The sequence below is a fragment of the Tasmannia lanceolata genome, unplaced genomic scaffold (assembly GCF_043159265.1).
Source record: "Tasmannia lanceolata isolate RefF3 unplaced genomic scaffold, GAP_Taslan_0.1 ptg000019l, whole genome shotgun sequence".
Taxonomy (NCBI): Eukaryota; Viridiplantae; Streptophyta; class Magnoliopsida; order Canellales; family Winteraceae; genus Tasmannia; species Tasmannia lanceolata.
The window spans coordinates 2,316,115-2,339,477 of record NW_027518696.1 but is presented as its reverse complement, the minus strand read 5'-3'; the positions used below and the strand labels follow the sequence as shown (position 1 = coordinate 2,339,477).

At 38.3% G+C, this 23,363-nt stretch overlaps 1 protein-coding gene across 3 annotated transcripts in view; it reads left to right on the top strand.

Annotated features, from left to right (window-relative positions):
- Nucleotides 1–4,709: 4,709 nt before the first annotated feature.
- The window catches only part of REV3 (recovery protein 3), a 29,226-nt gene continuing 10,572 nt past the window's right edge, over nt 4,710–23,363 (top strand). The window contains exons 1-16 of one of the 3 annotated variants that reach the window (XM_077361572.1): nt 4,710–4,872; nt 5,000–5,082; nt 6,651–6,708; nt 7,990–8,039; nt 8,142–8,254; nt 9,997–10,039; nt 11,834–11,902; nt 14,093–14,221; nt 14,349–14,523; nt 14,616–14,707; nt 14,806–15,240; nt 16,149–17,556; nt 19,664–19,924; nt 20,006–20,487; nt 20,706–20,851; nt 22,619–23,213. In XM_077361572.1, the coding sequence (XP_077217687.1) occupies nt 4,758–4,872; nt 5,000–5,082; nt 6,651–6,708; nt 7,990–8,039; nt 8,142–8,254; nt 9,997–10,039; nt 11,834–11,902; nt 14,093–14,221; nt 14,349–14,523; nt 14,616–14,707; nt 14,806–15,240; nt 16,149–17,556; nt 19,664–19,924; nt 20,006–20,487; nt 20,706–20,851; nt 22,619–23,213 (4,254 nt within the window). In that variant the 5' untranslated portion in view covers nt 4,710–4,757. Of the gene's footprint in view, nt 4,873–4,999; nt 5,083–6,650; nt 6,709–7,989; nt 8,040–8,141; nt 8,255–9,996; nt 10,040–11,833; nt 11,903–14,092; nt 14,232–14,348; nt 14,524–14,615; nt 14,708–14,805; nt 15,241–16,148; nt 17,557–19,663; nt 19,925–20,005; nt 20,488–20,705; nt 20,852–22,618; nt 23,214–23,363 lie in introns of those variants that run through there. The other 2 variants (XM_077361571.1, XM_077361573.1) reach the window with 2 other exon arrangements.

Here is a 23,363-nt window from a genome sequence, read left to right as displayed (position 1 = left end):
ATGGAAATGACAATTATATTCTCCATAACTTAAGAACCAATTATTATTCGATGTTGTAAATGACATTATCTGTTTTTACTTTCGACAGCATACTCCACTGTAAAAATGGGTGAATGTATCACTCCCTATAAAACTAAAATTGATTCTTGTTTGCAATTACGACTAATTTTTAGTTAATCTTATCTGAAAAATGCACTAAAAGCATGGATTTTTTATAATCTTAGTACTCCAAAAAAAGTAAAAGGCTAATTTCTTGGCGTCAAGTGACACAGGAGGTGAAACTAATTCCTAAATTTTATATGCAAGCATACTATATGCATATAAATTAGAAGGGGTATCAAAAGAGCCTCTTGCCTTAATGTTAATGTACGACCCACACCATAGGATGATCCAAGCCATCCATTTGATCGGCCACACCGTAAATAGATTGTGCCCCAAAATCATTTCCAAAAGATAATTGCGACCCTCGATCTATAGAGGTTTCCATAATATGCAATTTCTCTTCAGATCGGTGGGCTAGGATCATCCTATGGAAAATGATATTTTGGGGCGCAACTTATTTACTGTTGTGGCCCATCAAATGGACAGTTTGGATCACCCGATGGTGGGCAGTACAATTCATTTTGAAAAATATGGGTGGGGCCTACCTTGATCAGAGGAATGCTAGCATCAGATAGAGCAGGGCCGAAAGAACCCAAGCCTGGAACACCAACTTTTTTTTTTCAGTTACCTTTGGCAAGGAGGAGACAGGAAAGTAGGGGTGCAACTTGGGTTGGGCTCAACCCAAACCCAACGGGTTCAACCCCATTTTGGCTCGGGTTGGGTTGGGTTAGGGTTGGGAAAAGCCAACCCGATTTAAATTCGGGTGAGTTAGGGTTGAGGCCTTGGCAACCCGGCCCGACCCAAACCCAACCTCCGTCCTCTAAGTTTGTCACTGTTTTCTCAGGATTATGTTTTTCTTTCTTGTATTTTTCTGTTTGGCCGTAGATGAACCTGATCCCAACTTGACTCAACCAGAACCCAACCCGACCCGATTTGAAGGCGGGTTGGGTTAGGGTTGCCCATCCTCAACCCGAGCTCGGGTTGGGTAGGGTTAGGGTTGAGGGAATGCTAGCTCAGGTTGGGTTAGGGTTGCCTCAACCCCGACCCAACTTGACCCAAGTTGCACCCCTACAGGAAAGCACGTGCGATGCGTTCTTTTACTTCGTGGGGACTATACGTGGTTGGATATATTTAGGAGTGAAGGAAACCGTAAGGGCGGCCAAATGTTGAGAAACACCATGATCGGATGATCTGAGCCCTCAATCTGTCTAGCTTGGTTTAGGGTGTCACCAAGAAAAGATAAAGGGTATTGATGTTCACAGCCATGTTTTGTTAGTCACACTAACTCATCTTGTCTTTTATTGTCTAAACAACCCCTTGGATGTTATTATTGTTCCCCAAAAACTCCCACGCATCCTCAAGTCCCTCTTCGTTTGGTTGCACAAAAGCTCGGCAGCCGTCGGAATTTGGTTTGGATTTAGCATGCTATTCCACGTTTGGTTGCAAAAATGCATTGGACTCCCATTGATTCCCTTGGATTTCTCTCATGTAATGATTGCTCGTCTCTTTCTTGTCCCCTTATTCCAAAGCAAATAATTATGGTTGAACTTTCTAAGGAATGATGCTCTCTCTATCTCTCTCTTGCCTCTCTCTCCTCTCCATATATTAGTAATGACACCCCCTACTTTTTCTCCTACTCTCCCATTACTTGCCGCGCAACCAAACACTACAACCAATTTTCTGAGGTAATTCTAGGCAAATCAAAATTCTTGTCTCTTCCCTTTGACTTCCTATTCCACTACTCTCCGAGCCAGTCCAAGCAACCAAATGTGAGGAAATCAGGAGTGTCATTCACGCGAGAGAGCAGGCTTATTCATTTATAGACTCCATATATTCAAGGAATCTTTTTATGTTCTGATCTAGATGATCTTAGATGAAACAGAGTAACTGGACTCCATGTATTATGAATGGGCTACTAAAGGGGCTTCATTGATATTCCCTAATTTGGAAGATATCCATTTTAGATGAGTAAAGCCAATAGGATGAATCAAAAGAGTTCTGCACCGTGAACTTTGTACCTCGCACATCACTTAGCTGGCCCCCGGAAAGTCACATAGGAGGGAAATGGGAATCAAATCATTGAATTTTTGTTAGATCAAAAGTTTCTTATTCATACCTTACTGGATTCCAGTGGATTAGGTTAACATATTGTTGACACTCTATTTTGCTATGCTTAGCTCATGTAAGCCCGGGATGGTAAACCCGATGATGAATCCCCTTGGCAGTAGGAGTAAGACTTTTATACACTTGGAGGACGATACCGATTTTCAGATATATTCTGGTGACCAAATTTATGAGTTATTTTTCGTATTAAAACCACACCACAATTTAAATAATATATTGTCTATTTATCAGACAATATATCGGTATTTTAAAATTCCAAACTTTGCCATTGCCATTGCCCACGTCTCACAAAGTAGCCCAGCCTTTGGCTCGACCCAACATCGTATTACCACAAGTGGAACCGAGAGTATGACTTGACAAATCCCCACATGCCATGTCATGGCATGTGAGGGGTAGTTGCCATTTTCATTTAGGCTCTGTTCACTTGTTTTCCCGAGAAATGAAAAGAAAATGTTTCACGAGAGTCTGACGTGGCATTAGGAAAAGAAATCCAGGGAATCTGTGCAGGAAAAGGTTTCCCTTGACTGTTTCTGGACTGTTCACTTGCGCAGGAAAAGGTTTTCAGGGAAACTGCTTGCCCTTCTTTTTGCACTAGTTTTCCAGGGAAACGAAATCCGTGTGTTTTTGGTGGGAAATGAAATCCCTAATTGCTTGTTTGGTTGCTTGTTTTGGGGGATTGTAGGAGTTTCAAATGCATGAGATCTCCTAGAGATCTCCCTAAAGCATGTTTGGTTGTCATTTACACCTTTGACCACTAGACAACTTCTAGACATCATTATTGGTTTTTATCCTAGGTGGTGCCTACGTGGTGGAGATGTCCCCCCCCCCCCCCCCCATAATCTTCTCCCCTTTTTTCACCAAAATTGAGAAATTTGTTGGGGGAATTAGTAAAAATTCTTGTCTTATTCTTTCTCTCTCTTTTTCTCTCTTACTTTTCTCTCTCTTCCACTTATATTTTGATAATGACATCCTACATCTTCCGCTAATTTCTCGACTAGCCAAACACTACTTGCAAATCTCCCTCCTAATATTCTCCCCATGTTTCATTCTCTTCCATTCTTGTCTAATTCTCTTTGACTTATTTTTCTCCTATTCTCCCAGAGGGGAGGAAAATGGGCTTTTCCATGCCATTTTTGGACTTATTGCAGAAATTCCACATGTGTAAGTCTATTTTCACTGGAAAGCAAGTGAACACCAGAATTCTATCTTGTCAAGGAAAAAATGGGCTGTTTTCCAGGGATTTGCTCTCCAGGGAATGCAAGTGAACAGAGCCTTAAGGCTCCGTTCACTTATTTTCCCGCTGCAGGAGAGGAAAAGAAAGGAAAGGTATTTGACGTGACAAAATGGAAAAGAAAGGAAAAAAAACGGTGATTTTCCCTTGCTTTCTCGCTGTTCACTTGCCCAGAAAGTGAGGGAAAATATGCAGGAAAGAAGAATTACCCCATTTTTGCAAAAAAACATAAGATCTAACCCATTTAAGCAGTAGATCTAACCCGTTATTTAGGTACTCTATTTTTTAGAAATGAATATTTTGAGAAAAAGGATGGATCTGTTTGAAACTCACAGAGCCCAACAAACCTCATTTTTGCTGGATTTTGTGATTTTCAAAACGCTCAATTTTTTGAAGAAAAAAAAAACCCAAAACAAACACAGCCCCATTTCTGCCATATTGGGTTCGACCCTTCCAACAGATCCAACCCATTTTCGAGTTTCAAAAAAATGGAGTTTCAAAAAATGGGTTCGATCCTTCCAACAGATCCAACCAATTTTCGACGGAAAAAATGGAGTTTCAAAACACCATTGTTTGCCGAGAGAGAGAGAGAGAGAGAGAGAGAGAGAGAGAGAGAGAGAGAGAGAGAGAGAGAGAGAGAGAGAGAGAGAGAGAGAGAGGGTTTAAAACAAATAACGAAAATAGAAGACAGAGAGGGAGAGAGGGAGGGAGGGAGGGAGGGGGAGACGAGATCTTACCTGGAATCGTTCGCCGGAGGGAAGATTTAACGGCCGGATTTGGATGGGATGAGAGGCACTCGTGCAGAAAAAGGAGGAAATGAAAAACCCTTGCCCGGCTAATTTTCTCGCTCGAGAAAGGAAAATGATTTTCCTATGGTTTATGCGAGAAAGTTTCGAGAATCTGCGAGAAAATTCCTTTTCCACGTATTAAAAAGTTATTTCCACATCTGTAAATAAACTTTCCCGAGAAAACTACTAAACAGTGAGAAAACCAAATTCCCGAGAAAATTTCTCTTATTCTCTTTTTTTTTTTTCATTTCTCAGGGAGGCAAGTGAACAGAGCCTAAAGAAGCCAAAATAAGGGAAAGATTTCTAATGTGTTAAAAGAAGCTATTTGCTCGGTTCCACTCTTTGTCTTCAAATCCGTTACCACATCAATTATTTTTTAAAGAAAACTTACCGTACTGGAGAAGCTTCATTGGCACGTGACTTCCCCATCCCCAGCTCTCTCTATATATACAGATGTAACCCCATATAGGCGCGAAATATAGAACTGGAAAGACTCAAATTGCTATATCGGAATGGCCTCACACTCACAATCCGATTCAAACGTCTTCGATGTCCGAATCGTTTCTATCGATTACTACATGTCGCCTCCAATTCCTGACCTAGATATCTGTTACAGCACATTCCATGGTACATTTTTTTTTTGTTAGGGTAACACAGTCAGTGAATTTTAGCCTTTAGGGTTCTGTATTTATCTGTCTTGCTTGAAATCTTTCTCATAATTCTCTTCCTATTTCTGAATTGGGAATTTTTGAAGGTCGGGAGGTTGTGGAAGTTCCGGTTATTAGGGTTTACGGTTCTACTTTAGGTGGTCAGAAAACCTGCTTGCACGTTCATAGGGTATGTTTTCTGCCCTTTTTTTTTTTTTTTTTTCTTTTCAAGTGTTTTGATGATGACTTGTTTAGCATGGAAACGTATTTCTATACTTAATATCTCTGCAGAATTTGAATAGTTTACTGTATTTTATTAGAGGTGAAATATCTCCATTTCTGATTGCATTAGAAAAATAGAGGAATTAGATGACATTCTACCCTATTTTTCCAAAGAAATAGTACAGGTCGGGACTACTTTTGAGTAATCCATACTATTCATTTACTGGTATCCCACCGTAGACAAGCCATACCCCAAAATTCTTCTCAATTGGGCAATCCTAACCATTTCAATTTCTATACAATTTCACAAAAGTACTTGGTTTAGAGTAGGATGTGGGAGGGGAATGAGATTCTAGTTGGATCATTGGTCCCTAAAGCCGTATTCATCTAGCAAGATATTTTAACAAATCATCACGAGATGAAGGCCCTCTTTGTTTTTGGATTTTGAGATCTGATTGTGAGTCCAAAACTGATTATTAGACTCAAAATTAAGGCTTTTTTTTACTCCAAAACTGATTATTAGACTCAAAATTACACTCTCATCTGAATTGCTGGTGACAGAAATGTGTATGCCAGTGATTGCTTTACTAGGCTAAATGATAAGGTGGATTGGAATTCGCAGGAGCTTTTTTGATAGAGAGATCGGAACTTTTTTGATAGAGATCGACAGAGTAGCACTGACTAGGCTTACATTAAGAAAAACAAAAAATGACAAAAAGACTGGATTTCTAAGTCGGCAGCTCCTTGTTCCGCCTAGTTCTTGTTCTTACCTCTCCCTCTAGGATCGCTTGGGATTACCATGCACCACACAAGGTTATTGCATTTGGGTAGACCTTTTGCATAGCCAAAATCATGACCGTGGACCACCTTCTTCGTCGACACTGCCTTATCCTCAATCACTGCACTTTATATATAGCAGATTTAGAATTGGCGAACCATAACTTCATTCATTGCCGTGTTGCTTGAGAGGCTTAAAGTACTGAACATCTTTGTTATTGACTGGATGAAAAGATTATAGTTTTGAGGACATTTCAAAGATGGTGTTGGTGGTTTTGGTTCAACAATATATCATTCACTAATGATGTGAGTTTTCCAAGCTTGCTTCCTGATATGATCATAATTCACCAATGATATGAGTTTTTCAGGCTCCTGATTCTTCTTAGAGCCAAGAGTGGTGCTGATTGATCTCCTTGCTTGATGACATGATCTTCGTTCTTTAGGAATGAGAACAACTGATCTTCCTCTTCGGTAGAAAGCACTTGCTTGTTACTTCTATTCTTGTTATCTTTGTAGTCTATTATAATGGTAATTTTTATGTCTTTTATCTTGCAAATTACTATCTACCTTTTCATTGCAGACACAGTCATTTGCTACAGTCAACCTATATTCTACAAAAATCCCGGTTTCCTGCCATAGCTATTCTCTGTTGCTTGCGTTACATGGAATGTTATACGAGAACATTGTATTTACATATCATGGAGGTGTTGTCAACTCCTGAAGATTGCTGGCCTAACTTCTCCCTATTGGATCTTGTAGGCTTTACCCTACTTATATGTTCCATGTCACGATGTCTCTCTTCAAACTCCCCAAGAAGGTATTGTACTAGCTTATAGTAGACTGCATACAGTTTTTTCCCTTAATTTTTGAATCATTCTAAATAGGCGTTCTATTTTAAATTTCAGTGCTTTCCTTGAATGCCGTATATATGTTTTTTTTTTGCTTTTTTGTGTGATTATTCTAATCTATCTCTAAGTTTGTAATAAATGTTTCTAATTTGTTGAATGAAAGAGATTTCTATTATTTTCTTTGAATGTCGTATGATCTATTTAAAGAACATGTAGCTATATAAAAATGACCGAGTTGGTCCTAAGAATAGGAAAACAAAGTAGGGTTGCTTATAATGATGGAACATCCACAATTGGAAACTCTATACTAGATACTAGTAACTAAAGCAGGTCTAGCAATGTTCTCAAAGATAAGGTGTCAACCTAGACATTACCAAGGTTTTAAATCTCGGTTTCGGTTTCGGTTTCGGTCATCACCGAAACCGAAACGTTTCGGTTTCGGAACGAAATTTCGGACGAAATCTTGTAAAAATTTCACCGAAATTTCGGTGAAATTTTGGAAATTTCCGAAACGTTTCACCGAAATTTCCGAAATTTCACCGAAATTTTGTACTTCACTGAAATGTTTCACCGAAATTTCCGAAACGTTTCACCGAAATTTCCGAAACTTCACCGAAATTTCCGAAATTTCACCGAAATTTTACCGAAACGAAACGTTTCGGCCGAAATTTCCGAAACGTTTCGGCGAAATTTGGTACTTTTCCGACTCACAGTGAATTTCGTTTCGGTTTCCACCGAAACCGAAATATTTCGGCCGAAATTTAAAACCATGGACATTACCCTCATTCACGGTAAGATCTCTTCCATTAAGAGAATCACATTAAGAATACTTTACCTTGGAATACATCTATTGAATCGCATTAAGGGAATCCCCTTCTAAGATCAGAAGACCCAGAAAAGCTTATGCCAGCAATTTGATACCGCACTTAAAGGCTCGATAGAATCTATAATTCCCACTAGTTCCAGGTAGGCAAGTCTCATTGCCCCATAAATACCCCTTAACGCTTAACAGTCAACAATCGCTATCTAGGATTTTCAAGACTACGACCATGCTGTTCCTTTTTTATTCGGATACCCTAGGTTGTGTGGTATCTGCTGTTGCTGATAAAAGTTATTTTCGTCCTTTTTGACTTGATATACGGCTAGTGTTAGGAAAATCTTTTTGGGGTTGGCCCCAGGTCTCAATCCAGTTTCTGTTTTGATGGAGGTTTTTTTTTCTGTGAAAATTAAATTTGTTTTCTTTAATGTAGGTCATGCATACTCACAACTTATATTTCACGCTTTGGAGAATGCTTTGAAGGTATGCTTATCTGTTCAGGTTCTGACGCGTGGTGATGTTTGCTGGTATTTGAAGCCTTTTCCATTATACATCACAGACATACCATTTCTTTAACTTTTACAGCTTAAAAGTTATGCTGGATCGAAAAGGCAGCATGTCCATGGTTGCAGCCTTGTTCGAGCGAGGAAATTTTATGGCTATCATTCTTCGGAGGAGCTATTTGTCAAGATTTACTTGTATCCTCCTCGATCAATCACTTAAATTCTTAGCGACAATTTTGCATTGTACATTTGTGCTATTGCCAAATTTTATTTTTCTTTTGCTTAAATAGATATTTATAACTCAGAAAGTGCCTGCAACTAATTGGATCATATATATATATATATAGTAGAAGAGAAAAGAAGAGAATTTTTTGAAAATTCTATGAGAATTACACATCACTTTTTTTGACTTTTTTTGACAAATGCACCCATTCAACCCACATATTTTCAATCCTAGCCCCTCCTTTATGCTTTTTAACAAAGGCACCCATTAAAGCTACATAATTTCAATCTTACCCCCCTCCTTTATGGTTTTTTAATAAAAAAATCTATAGGGTGATCTTAACCATCCGATTTAAGAGGAATTATGGAAACCTCTATAGATTGGAGGGCTAGGATCAGCCTATGGAAATGATTTTTGGGGCACAACCTATTTATGTTGTGTTCCATCACATGGACGGTTTGGATCAACCTATGACGTGGTCCGTATAGTTCTTTGTCGGCCCGTGCATCGCACGGGGATTTTTACTAGTATATATATATATATATATATATATATATGAGGAAATTTTTTCTAGTCGGCCGACTAGAGAACCTTCTCTAGTCCGCCGACCAAAACACAGTGGGCCCATGTTGTTTTGATGATCCAAAGCATTCATTTGATGGGCCCTGACATAGATAGGATGTGCCTAAAAAATCATCTCCATAGGATCATCCTAACCCTTCGATTTATGGAGGTTAAAATGGACGCTTATAAACTCTCACAAATCTGTCCATTTTTAACCTCCACAAATCAAAGGGTTAGGATGATCCTATGCAGCTGATTTTTTGGGCACACCCTATCTATGCTAGGGCCTATCAAATGAATGTTTTGGATTATCCAAATAATGTGGGACCACTGTGTTTTTTGGTCGGGGGACTAGAGAAGGTTCTCTAGTCGGCTGACTAGAAAAACTTTCCTCATATATATATATATATGAGGAAACTGTTGGTGAGCTCACCAAACTTATGGTGAGCTAGCTTGCCCAATCACATGGGGGCCCACTTTGTTAGGATGATCCAAACCATTCATTTGAAAGTCTCTTACATAGATGGGGGGTGTACCAAAAATCAGCTCCATAGGATCATCCTAACCCCTCCATTTGTGGAGGACAAAAATGGACAGACACAGCTGATTTTTGGTACACACCCTATCTATGATAAGGCCTTGCAAATGAATGGTTTGGATCACTCCCCAAAATGTGAGACCCATGTGATTGGGCAAGCTAGCTCACCATAAGTTTGGTGAGCTTAAGCTCACCAACAGTTTCCTCTATATATATATATATATATATATATATATATATATATATATGAGGAAAGTGTTTCTAGTCCGGCCGACTAGAGATCATTCTCTAGTCCGCCACCCAAAAACACATGGGTCCCACATATTTGGTGGTGATCTAAAGCATTCATTTGATAGGCCTCATCATATATATATATATATATATTGATAGTCATGTGCATCAACTATTATGATTCAGTAATATTTTAAGAATCAATGAGTATATTCACAACTTTCCCTTTGTTTGCTAGAATGGGCCTTGTTCATTTAACATCGGCATTTAGACTTGTTTAAGGATAGTATATTAGCAGCTTGTTTCTGTTTCTTCATTTTATCTTTTGCTTTTCATGTTACCCTAGAAGCAAAGGTTGAAATTCCTTGATGGAAATAAAAGATATTATCCTCATGAAGTTGCTCGTGCTGCTACTCTTCTTCTGGTAACATAAAATCTGCCCAAGTGTTCTTTTGGATCCTTGTTGTTGTAGTTCCTGTTTGCCTGTATCCTACTTTGTTGATGCTCTTCTTTCGTGTAACTGAGCCTTCATGCAATAGTTAGTTTACCTAGCTGCATGCTCATGCCATCCTCTTGAAATTCATCGTCCAGGCCACAATGCGTAGAAATATAATTTTTATGATGGTAGACTTGAACTTTGAATTGATTTTTGAGCTATGGTCCTATGGATATGTAAATTGTTGTTTGGCATCTGCTGAGTGTAGTTTTACATGTCCTCTACTCTTGTTTGATGCATTTTAATATCAGATCTTTTTCTTTTTTTCTTTTTACATTTTTGGAAGAAGAGGCTATTACATTAGTCGGTTCAGGGGCACAAACCTGACGGCAACGGGATTGGATCCTGTCACCTCCCTCACAGGGAAGGGCACCACCACTCAAAGGCTGAGGGTATTGGCATCATGAGATCCATTTAAGGACCTAAATTTCTGAGCCCGATTTGTGTTTTCTGCATTTTTGGTTTGGCATATTCTTGGGTGCAGTTATTTTCTTTGGCTTTACTCTGTTTTGTTTATGCCCTTCTTGCATAAGTGGCTGCTTTGACACGGCATTGCTAACCTGGTTACACTGTCATGGCACCAGAATATGCCATCTAGGTTCTGATGCATGAACAAATATAATATTATAATGAAACTAGACTTAATCTGCAAATACGTTGAGTTATAAAGGGATAAAATGGCTAATTATTATTTATTCATCCTGAGGATTGGCACCAAAATGTGTTGCATTTGTACTTCAACTTCACATGCATATATGATGAGGTCACAAACTTTAGAATTTACTTTCCAACTGTCCTTTGGAGTTGTACTTATTCATCATTATGATGAGGTCAAAAAATTTAGAATTTAATTTCTAGCTGTTCTTCTCTGGAGTTGTACTTATCTCAATCTTGTTGGCAGTACGCCATTGATATCAATCTGCTTGGTAGAGGATGGGCAGTGTCCTTAAGAAATCCTTCGACTTCTAGTATCAATTCTAAATATCTTAAGTAACAAAACTGTGGGGCTGTTGGTCAATTATTTTGTCTTGATTTTGATACCCTGTCTTAGTTCTTGATCTATCTAGGGTGTCCCTATTCGGAAATCATCTTAGTTCTGGGGTCAATTCTAAGTTTAGTAGGTAAAAAAAGGCTGGCGATCAATTATTTTGTTGAGATTTTGATGTGATACCTTGTCACAGTTCTTGATAGATCTAGGTTTTGCCCTCCCAATTTACTGAAATTGTTGATGTGGTTTGTAGTTGATCCTTGGATTAGAAAATTATGGGCCTGCAAATATTTCTTAATGCCTACAGGTTTATTAGTTTGACGTGTCGACATCTGTTGATGATGATCCCACCCTTTACTTATCTGAAACAAGCATGGCCTTTCTTCTAGTTCTAGCTGTGTTTCAACGCTTTCCTGAATAATGTGCAATGTTCAACCGAGGCTTCCTTTTTTTATTTTGGATGGATTTTCTCGGAAATGTCTACTAATTCTCAAAGGATGATGCCCATCTTATCTTCTTGCTTGTGAATGCAACTTACGCTAGCTTATAGATAACAGAAGAGTTGCTTAGTGGATACAAACAAATATTTATTGTTTAGTGGATTTGAACAAATGCTTATTTTTTGTTTCTTTTACCCACCAATAATTTATTTATTGTTTGTCAGTGTTTTGGGTTATTTAAATGGTCTGAATCTTTCAGATTTCTATTTGGAGGCTGACCTAGTAGTTCTGCAGGGCGGTGCAGTGCTAAATAGGAGTTTCCAGCCTCATGAATCACATATTCCTTATCTTCTCCAATTTATGGTAAGGAATTACTTTCACTTGAAATCTGATTGAGATTTTATAAACGATACAATAGCCAAGTAGGGTATTTCTTGCCTGTCAATAGAGCCACTTCGTGTCATCTGTTTGATCCCCAAGGTGATGGGTGCATTTTATTTGACTTAATTGTTCAAGTTACTCATAAGCATGCTTTTGTTGGTTTTTTTTTTTTTTTTTGGGTTTCAATCTGCCTGGTCATTTTTGGTGAATATATTTAATTCTATGGCATGCGAACGTTATGTTTTTGTTGGCTCCCTCCACTACAAGTGGAATTCCTTTCGTTAACGTGGTCATTTTTATGTGATTTGCCTTTCGAAATATTTCAACTTAGATAAGTTATTATTTTGCTCTTAATTTTGTGAGGAACTTCCGCTATAGATTGTTTATTCTTTATAGTTGGCTGATGTCTCCTTTGTCTACAATTGTTTCAACACAATATTTTATCATGCCAAACAAGGTTTTAAATTTCGGTTTCGATTGCCATGGAAATGGAAAATTTGTGAAAATTGTGTAAAATCATGGAAATTTATGCAAATGATAGAATTTAAAGATGAAACTTCGGGAAATGCTTGAATAAGCACAATCACACACTTGGAAACCATCACATAAGAAAGACAACCATCCATAATGGTTTAAAAACATCGAACTCCTAGTGACATGCACTGTCACACATGTATGATAATTAGTATATACAAAATTCGCATGTAATTCATATAAATATAGTTATGTAATAAGAACAGCATGGGCTACTCAAGCCTATCATGTGCCTTTTCTAACTCTAGCTTGTGAGACATACCACTTGAATTTATTCTCTTAATCGAATCAGCCACACCATCTAAAATTTACCTTCCTTTCTCAAAGCCAATCACTTGCCTTTTCCATTGGAAAAAAATACACAAAGCCTATCCGGTTAGGTGCAACCAAACAGGGCATGAGTTCCTTAACCCTTAATGAAAGAACCTTTGATATAGTTTCCTAGACCTTGGTGATCAATGCAAAGTGATCATCTTCGATCAATCTCCTGACCTTGGGTTTGTTGCATTTTTTTTCCAGAAAAAAAAGAATGCCTAATTTGGCACGGAAGAAGAGAAATATGAAATATAGAAGGAAATCTCTCTCTCTCTCTCTATACACACACACACGTGTGTGTGTGCCTCTCTCTCTCTCTCTATATATATATATATATATGAGGAAAAGGATTGTACACTCGACCGTACCTAAAGTTAGGTACGGTAGAGTGCCAAATCACATGGGTCCCCCATTTTTGGTGGGCATCTAAACCATTCATTTGCAAGGCCCCATCATAGATAGGGTGCATACCAAAAATCAGCACCATTGAATCATCCTAACCCCTCCAAAACTGGAGGCCAAAATGGGCAGATTTGTGGACAAACACTGTCTGTCCATTTTGGCCTCCACAAATGGATGGGTTAGGATGATCCTATGGAGCTGATTTTTGGTATGCACCCTATCTATGATGGGGCCTTGCAAATGAATGGTTTAGATGCTCACCAAAAATGTGGGACCCATGTGATTTGGCACTCTACCGTACCTAACTTTAGGTACGGTCGAGCGTACAATCTTATTCCTCATATATATATATATATGTATATTTATATAAGGATAGATAGATGTGGATATGACTGGCATTTATCCTGATAGAGATGCTCTCATAATGATCATTTGGACCCTTTGATGCTCTTTAGTCTTTTCAACTGTGCTTTTGCTAGATTTTTCTGCAATTTCTTTAGCTTGCTTATTTCCCTAGTAGTGGTAACTGGTGGTTATATTGACATGGATCATATGCAAAGTTTGCCTTGTGCTAGATCTATATGATTTTGAACACTTAAGTTATCAAAATTTTCTTTATGTTCATACTGAGATTGACCTTTATTATCGTTAGTGTACAGTGTTTATTGTTTTGTTTTTTCCTTTCTACTATTCACTTTACTAATAAATCCTTACTCTCGGAGTATTTCTTTTACTTTAAATGAATCTGAGCAAAGTCAGTAGACACATGCTTCTCTTTAAATTGAAAATCTGACTGCAACTTGTATTGAATGGGCCTTCTATGTCTATCCAGAGTGAAGTTGTAATAAATGCTGACATGTGTAGTACTGCTTTTACTTCCCTGGAATCTGAACAGACATGTGCTTCTTTTTTAATTGTCAGGTTGACTACAATTTGTATGGAATGGGCCTTCTACATTTATCCAAAGTGAAGTTCCGCCACCCATTACCAGATGATTTTGTCCCTCGATCTGCCCGTTATAGCGATCAATGTAGACAAGACTTGGAGAAGGTTACTTCTGGTACTGTTAGTTTTCTTGTTAATTTTTCCTAGCCTAAATAAATGGTATCCATTATCAGTCTCTGTTAATGATATGTTATATTTTTTGAAAGTTGATGTTCTTGCAACTTTTCCATAGGCAGATCCTGGTAGGGAAACATGTCATGACCAAGCAATTTGGCTTTCTTCGACAATTCCAAGTGGGTGGATATGGCCACTTCCTGCTTGTGAGCTTGATGCTTCATTAGGTCAGGGCCTTCACCTCATTAAACGTCAAAGTACATGTGAACTAGAGGGAGATGCGACCGTGGATGGTGTGTATTGGCTTAGTAACTGTGCAGCACTAATTCCTTCTTACATCTTAACGTGGTCAAACTTATATTGTCTGTTATGGGTTGACTTGCAGAAATTCTAAATCAGCATTCTAAAATGTACACATCTCTTTCTCAGACTGGATCAGAGGTGCAAATGGTCCAGTCACTTGTACCAATTTGGGAGGTCTGTTGTCATTTTATTGATTTGATTGTTTCCTTTCTTATATGTGGGCAATGTTTCTGTGACAATCCATTTAAGTTGATTGACCGTTCTTTATTTAGGAAGAGTCTGATAGGACGGGAATGCATGAGATGGTGAAATCTCCTGACCCAAGTAAGCCACTACCTGAAAATGTGTTGAAAACTTTCTCAGATGGGCTTGAATTTGAGGCTGCACTCTTGGCCTTGTGTATGGAAGCCCAAAAGTCATTATCCTCTAAAGTTAGTCCACCCGAGGAAGATAAAAAATTTGTCCAGTCTGTAAGATCCATAACTGATGTTGGAAATTTGCTTGCACATCGGGAACCTGTTAACTTCAACAGTTCAGGTGGAGAATGTTTTAAGTTTCATAAAGAAAATAGGATTGTATCTGTATTATCCCAAGGATCACTGTGTGAAGAGGAGGAGGATGCGATATCTTCCGAGCAGAGGCATAAATACCATGGACCGACTGATGTGATATTATCTGCTGAAATGACTGAAACCATAGATCGAAAGGTAGAATTCGTACTTTTATGTGACTATCTCGCCTTATATAAATTCCTGTTTCTCTTTTGGCATATACCAGAAAAGTAACTCTGCTTCAGATTTTCATGAGTCGATATATGTCTTTCACCTATCTTTCCTGTTGTTTTTTTAGTCAAGTTTTCCTTTATTTATTTTTATATTTTTGTGGCTTGGCTGCTTGGGCTCCTTGTGTAGTCAAGCGAACTCAGTTTGCTCCTTTGGTTGAGTTTCTCCTGAACCTGACTACGATGACACTCTTTTCTACTCTGATTATCTTTCTGTACCAATTAAGTATGCTTTTGCCTTTTCTATTTACTCTTGTAATTAATTTTATGTACCATGTTAAGCGTAAGTGTAGAACATGGATATTTCATTATATAGTGATGACTTTTACAATTTTGGTATTAACCTACAAATGTTGTCTTCTTGTAAAGTAGTCGGTGACAAGATTGTTTATGCATTTCAGTATTTCACTTGTTGGCACTTTTGATTTTTGAGAGTAAGTTCTTTGATTGTATATTTATCAATTGAAGGCAATCTTTCCCTTTTCACTGTAGTGCTTGATTAACTGGGTTTTGGGCTTACCATGTTAAGCACGTACTTGTTCTAGTCACATAGATTTGTGTGTATGTATGTGCACGTATATTCCTCATTCTTTTGTAATTTTTAATTTTATGAGTAATTTCCTGATTACATTAACTATTTTGAATGTTAATTATGGTATTAATCCAGTAATTCTCACATTGTAAGCTAGTTGGTGACTATATGATTTAGTCATTTCATTTGGGTTATGTGAAGCTGCCAGGCTTTTGTTTGAGGCGCCTTTTGTTCTGTTTTGGAAGCTCTTCACTGAAATTTTCTCTGTACTTATTATGCCATTTTATGTTATGGTTTTGCAGGTTGTAGATATTGAGACCCTTGGGCTTCTAAGATGGTTTGCCTCTTCTCAAGCTGTAGAGGAGTTAAGCACTGATGATGAACTGGTTCATGATGCTATTTTGAGTCCTTTGCTGCCTGCAACAACGATTGAGAAAGTTTTGGAGAAAGCTCATTTGGATTATGAGAATGAATCACAGCAAGAATGTCAAGACATTCTTGATTCTGTTGATGGTATCGTGAAGTTCGAAACTTCCAAGGAAAAAGCTGTCTATTCTGCTACTCAGAAGCATTTGGGCAGAATTTCATCAGAGAATGTGATCCCTCAAGCGGATGGCGCATTTGATGATCAATTCACAACTCCTCAGATAGGTAATGCACCTAAAATGGAGATGAGCAACGAAGATGAGAACTCTTCTCCGCATCCGGTCCCGGAAAATACTAGTGCTGGCATTAACATTGACCACAAAAAGAAGCAAGTGTTATGGGGCTCCTTGCCGCTTTCCACAAAACAAAATGTGCAAGAAGATTCAGAGTCTGCCTGTCTCAGTTTGAGTGAAGTACTTGCTGATAAATTGATAAGTGATGATGTGGGCAAACGTTATGATGATTCTGCGATCAATGCAGATAAAGGGTTCTCTGGTTTAAAGGAAGGAAAGTCACTTACTGGATGCTCTGTAAGGGACTTGATGAGGAGAAAGCGTGTTTACCGTGCTGAGCCATCTGAATGTGGAAGTGGTAAAGTTAAGAAGGTAGTTTCTGGGAAGGAACTGAACAAGGAAACATTTTTTGGTCCAGAGTGCCTTGAGTGTCACCTGCCTCAGTGTTCTAAGGATGTCCTAATGCCCGGTGAAACTCCCCATGCCGAATCCTTTCATCCTGACTTTCAGGCAGTAGTTCAAGAGGGAAGCACATGGGGTGAAACTTGTAGATCGGGGGCATGTTCTAAGGGCTCTAGACGTCGATCCACTACCTCTTGTAATTTTCCGAGGTATGCAGCCTTACCCCTTTCGTCCTTATCTGATGGCTCATTGGAGGTGAATGCATTTTCAAATGAACATTTTGAGTTTAACGAAGGACCAAATGATATTGCTATGGATATTGCTCCTGAAAATGGTTTCGAATATTATGCAAAGAAAAATACTCCATTTGATTCAAATGCACTGGCAATTGAGAAGTGTGTCAGTGGAGAACAGGACATGCAGATTGGTTCATTTGAACCTGAAGGTACATTATGCACAGCTGTAAAGACAGACAAAAATCCTGTGGAATATATTGAGATGACCTTTCAAAGGAAACCCCCTGGTGTAATCTGCACAGATAGATCCTCTAAAGATACTTCTTTGGCACTAACTGTGCATAATCATGATTTTCCTTTGAATGCGGGAAATTCTGAGGGAACATTGGCTGGATGCTCTTATTTGCCATATTGTATGTATCTCCCTTTTATTTTTAGGTTTCCTTTTTCTGTCTAATGCATCAAAGTTATTTATATCTTTGCATATAGAGGTTGCCACATCACTCTGTATGCCTTTTACCAGTGTCATGTAAAGTCAATGTTTGCTTATCCATCTTATAATGCCATAATTGATAGTGTGGTTCCATGCTTTGTTATATTTTGGCATCATATGAAGCTGGGGGCATGAAAAGCATTTCTTGTGTGGGTGGGTTTTGAGTAGACAAGCTGCAGCCATTTTATTATTGAGCACTTTGATGACTTGGATAAAGTAAGATGCAGTTTTAATATCTGGCTATTGTTAGACACTCGCTGCATTAGCCAAACTCATGCAGCATAGATTTGAAAGAAAAATTAAATCGATTAAGTTTAGCTTTGGAACTGGTGACAGGTTGCCTTTTTTTTTTTGTTTTTTGAATGACAACGATTTTATTAGTAAAAAAGATTGAGGTGGTCCGATACAAGCCAAACAAGAAACAGGAAGAGAACGGCAAACTCTGGTTCGCCGTGGAGGCTGAACCATATTCTCGATGAGATTCGGCATCTGGTTCTCCGTATCCATCCCCAGCTTGTTCACCGGAGAAGAACGGCAAACTCTTTGGCGGATGCACTGGCTAAAGATGGGGTATATGCTACGGAAACAATTGTAAATTATTGTAATTCGTTGGATCAGATGTAGGCTATATGTGCCGTATTACTGATTTGGACTCTGTACTGGGACATCTTGTCCCCATTTTTTATCAATAAAATTTTGTTAATTTTCAAACAAAAAGAAACAGGAAGAGAGAAACAAAAAATGTCAAGGCAGAAGAAAATCAAACAGCTCCATCGCTATTCTGTCCACACTAGCTCTAGCAAGCCTATCTCCCTCACTATTTGCTGACCTCCAAAGAAGATGGATAATGAATCAATGATGGAATGCCCCCTTAAACTTGTTCAAAAATCTCTTCCATCACATTCGTGCAGCCTAATGTTCCTGACCTTATCCAACATATTACATTAAGCCAGTCCCCTCCATGATCTTGTTAGAGAGTTTGCTTTCAAGATCTGTCTTGTTAAGTCAAATGACGTCCCAAGATCTCCTTAGAGAGTTTGTTTTCAATGCTTTTGAATTCTGGAAGGACACTGACCCATTGGATTAACAAGGAGAAGACTTGCTGGCTCAATCATTAATAATTCTTGGCTACCCCTTTGTAGATGTATTATTTCCTTCCCATCCAGATAACCCTTGCTAGCAATATTGATTGTTGTCTTATTATCACAGAACATCTTCACTGGCTTTCAAACTCTAAATTGAGAGATGTGAGGAAAATCAACTTAGTTGGCCCTACTCCCGGAAGAAGATATGTCCGTGCTGAAGGTAATTGAGAAATGTGAAGAAAGCCAACTTAGTTGCTCTACTCCTGGATGCAGATACATGTTGTAGGTATCGAATATGTAGGCTGGATTCTCCATCCGATTGAAAATTTTCTCTACTGTGTAGTGTTTTCTTTCTCTCATCAATCCTTTTAAGCTTCCACCCTGTTACACATAATTGGGTGTGTGTTAATTTACCTATAAGGAAGCAAGGTGTTGGTTTCTGTTCTTGCTGAATGTGTTTCTTGTTTTTTCTTTCTTTTTCTTTTTTTAAATTTCTTTACATTGCTCATTGTGGCTTCTTTATTTATCTCTTGATGCACACATAAGGTAGATATATTATTGAAATGTGTTGTTTTAGGTTTATTTTTTCAGTAGTTCTCACTACTCAGGAATCTCTCCTCTTTTAATGAAAAAAATATTCTAATGATTTCCCATGTGCCTGTCTTATTTTCATGGGTTTATTTATTTGAATTCACTGCACTTGTAAGCTTCTTCCTTCACTGATATGTTATGCTTTTGTTCTGGCTCTGGGTAAACAAGCTGAGGCTCTTTTGTATTCTATGTTCTACAGATCATTGGCCCTGTGTTTTTTTATTATTACTAAATACAAATCTTTATCTTTATCTTATTTATTTAAAAATAAAAGTGTATGTTTTTTAATTATATTCCCTATTTTGAGGTTTTTTATGTTGCTAATACATTTTATTTTACTTTTTTTTTCAGTGGAAGGGGGTGTTGTGGATGACCTTCTCCCATTTTTCATGAGCAACTCCCATGAAGGCCATGAAGTTTGTAACAAATCTTACACAAATAATGAAATTCCAAATTCTCTTCAAGAAAGTGTACTGGGTGTTCCAATTCACCATCAAAATGATGGTTCTTTTTTATACTTACTGACTCCTGCGTTTTCACCACCAAGTTCGGACCGTGTTCGTCATTGGCTTTTGCAACTAGCACATCAAAATACAACGAATGTTGCTACAGGTATGCATGGTGTATGAGAAATTTCTGTTATTTGTAATGTATTTACTTTTATAATTTGATTTTTGACTCATATAATATTAGGTGCCTCGAGAGAGAAGCTCCATGCTGTTTTTATGGAGTCTTCTTCTCCAAAGAGTAATGATGTTATGGGAGGTACAACGAAGGATGATAAGGTTTCCACTTCTGGAAAAAGGTTATCTGATCTCCAAGATATACATGCCATTTCTTCGAATAAACTAATAAATCCCCAAGCTTTTCTAAGGGGTGGCTCTGATGGGACTTTGCCTGAATCTAATTTTTTACCTTCTCCAAATGCTGTTGGTCAAGACAAAAGTGGAGCCCAGCAGATTGAGTTTACTCAGACTCATACTAACAGGGTGAAAACTGAACCCCAAAAGAAAGGAATTCATGTGAAAGACAAAAAATGCACTGAAAAGTGGCAAGATTTATCTCAGATTTCAGGACCAGATCCAGTATTGAAGCTAAGCCCTCCCAGCCAAACTGGTTTTCGTGATCCTGCGAGTGTGGGTGCTGCCCAACATCTAACGTTGCTGAGTATAGAGGTATGAGAATAATCTGGTTCATTTTTTAAACCCTATTGTCTTTTCATCGATTAATGTGCCACTTGTGGTTGTCCTTCATTTAGTGACTTCTAAAATTATTCACTGGAGTATTTCATGTAATTAAGATTAAATTTGCAATTTGCATTTACTCTGCTTTCCTGTTTTCTAGATTAATATGTTTATGAATTCTATGTAACTCATGCAGCTTTGGGTAACAGGTTCTGGCGGAGTCACGAGGAGATCTCCGACCTGACCCTAGGTTTGATGCCATCAACGTTATAGCTCTTGCAATTCAGGAGGATGTCAATCCAGTTCTTGAAATTCTTGTGATTTTGCGGATTAATGATAGTGAATCACAACACAGGTCTGCTGGATCTTTACATTTTCATCCGTATTGAACTCTACTGTTTTTTATGTTATACTTCGTATTGTTTCTGCAATTTGACTTTTGCTTTCATTCTTGTTAACATACCAACTTCTCCAAAAGCTTAAGCTGTTGGAGAAAGCCGTTATTTATCTTTATACTTTAACACTCCCCTGCACGTGTGGCCCACTTGGCAAACACGTGGCACATGTGGTCCCACTTTGGGCTAATCATTGCATGTGGATTTTTGCTATCCGGGAGATTTGAATTCGAGACCTTTGGCTCTGATACCGTGTTAACTTACCAACTTCTCCAAAAGCTTAAGCTGTTGGAGAAAGGCGTTATTTGTCTTCTATACTTTAACAATTCCCAATGGTTTCCTGATTAGATTATTACGTGAAGGTTGTGCTTCCTTTCATATATATTCATATATTGACTTACAGTCGAATACATGCAGTTTTTCTGAGCATGATATATATATATATATATATATATATATATATATATATATATATATATAGGAAAAGTGATGCTACTCGGGTTAAATACAGTGGGGGCCTACATTGTTTGGGTGATCCAAACCATTCATTTGAAAGCCCCTTACCTAGATAGGGAGTCCACAAAAAATCAGATCCATAGGAACCCATCTAACAGTGGAGGGAAAAATGGGAAAAACTGGACAGACACAGTTTGTGTGTCCACAAATCTGCCCATTTTTCCCTCCACTGATGGGTTAGGATCATCCTATGGGTCTGATTTTTTGTGGACACCCTATCTAGGTAAGGGGCTTTCAAATGAATGGTTTGGATCACCCAAACAATGTGGGCCCCCACTGTATTTAACCCGACCGAGTAGATAAGCTTAGCTACAAGACCGAGTAGCAACACTTTTCCATATATATACAAGAAAAAAGAAAAAAACAAGACACCATGGATCCGAGCTCCTCCCCTCAGCCCATGAGGTAGCATGCGACAAATATTCTTCATTGATGAGTGGGATACTAAATCGGCTCTTATAATCCTAATGCTGGTTAGAAGTGCCCTTATTTCTCCCCCATTTGAATTGGATTCACCAATTGGCCAAGAAAGAAAACAGCACCATACCATACCATTCTCATCCCTAAAGACACCACCCACTCTGGCTGACCCTGGTTGCTTGGGAACAACCATCAAAATTAAGTTTGATATGGTTCCCCAGTGATTTCCACCTAGACGCCACCCTTTCCTTTTTATGAATCCAGCCCAAAGGCTGTTGTCCCACTTCCTGGTCAAATCCCGATATTTATAACCTCTGAATTCAGTCCTTGCTTGGGCCCACCTGGTAATCGACCATTACACACCTATGCTACTTAGGATTGTAATTGATGGCCTCTCACCCTAAGTATTTTTAAGACAATTTTACTAACCAATTAGTCTTTTGCTATATCTCCTATAGTTTATGCTTTACTTCTGTGAAGAAGAACTTCTAACGTCATTACTGGCATCTAACTAACCTTCCATTGATGCTTTAATCCCTTTGGAGGCAATGGCTTTCATCCCCCCAGGAGATTGTAAGTGCTGAAATTTTATTCTCAGCTAATGCATCTGTCTCCCTTTGCATGTTCATCATCCGTATCTCCCCTCATATCTTTTTAATTTTGTGTATTCTCTTTATGCATGTTCTCTCCAATCATCTTCATAAACCAACTTGCTAGACTTCATAAACAATGATGTACTTCATATGGAAGAAAATTTTCACTGTATCTTCTCACGATCTAATTTTCTCCAGAAATCTTGATGGAGTATCTGGCTGCAAGGTGGTTACAGCATCTGGAGAAGAACAAATGTTTGACCATTTTGTGAATATTATTTGCTCATTTGATCCAGATATTTTCATGGGTTGGGAAATTCAGGGTGGTTCCCTTGGGTTTTTAGCAGAAAGGGCCTCGCATCTTGGTATAAGATTACTAAAGATCATATCTCGGACACCAACTTCTGAACCCAAAGTTGCAGTTAGTGATTCTGAAAATCCTGAAACAAAAATTCCAGATAATCGACTTCCAGAATCTGCAATGGCTAATTCTGTTGTTCTTGACGATGTGATAATTGAGGATGAATGGGGCCGCACTCATGCCAGTGGTGTTCATGTTGGTGGAAGAATTGTTCTTAATATTTGGCGACTCATGCGATCTGAAATTAAGCTTAATATGTACAGTGTTGAAGCCGTCTCTGAAGCAATTTTAAGGCGAAAACTTCCATCAATTCCCTGCAGAATATTGAGACAATGGTTTTCCAGTGGTGCTGGACAAGCAAGATTTCGATGTATTGAACATGTTGTGGAGAGGGCAAAGCTCAATCTTGAGATAATGAATCAACTTGATATGGTCTGTTGGTTGGACCTTTTTTCATGTAATTTTTATTTAGCTCTCTTGTTTGGCATCTGTGTGATTATTCTGTGTTCCTCATAAATGTTAAGTTTTAATACTTAGTTGCGTACTAGAGATAGATCAAGGCTTTGCAGTTTGCACTGTTGC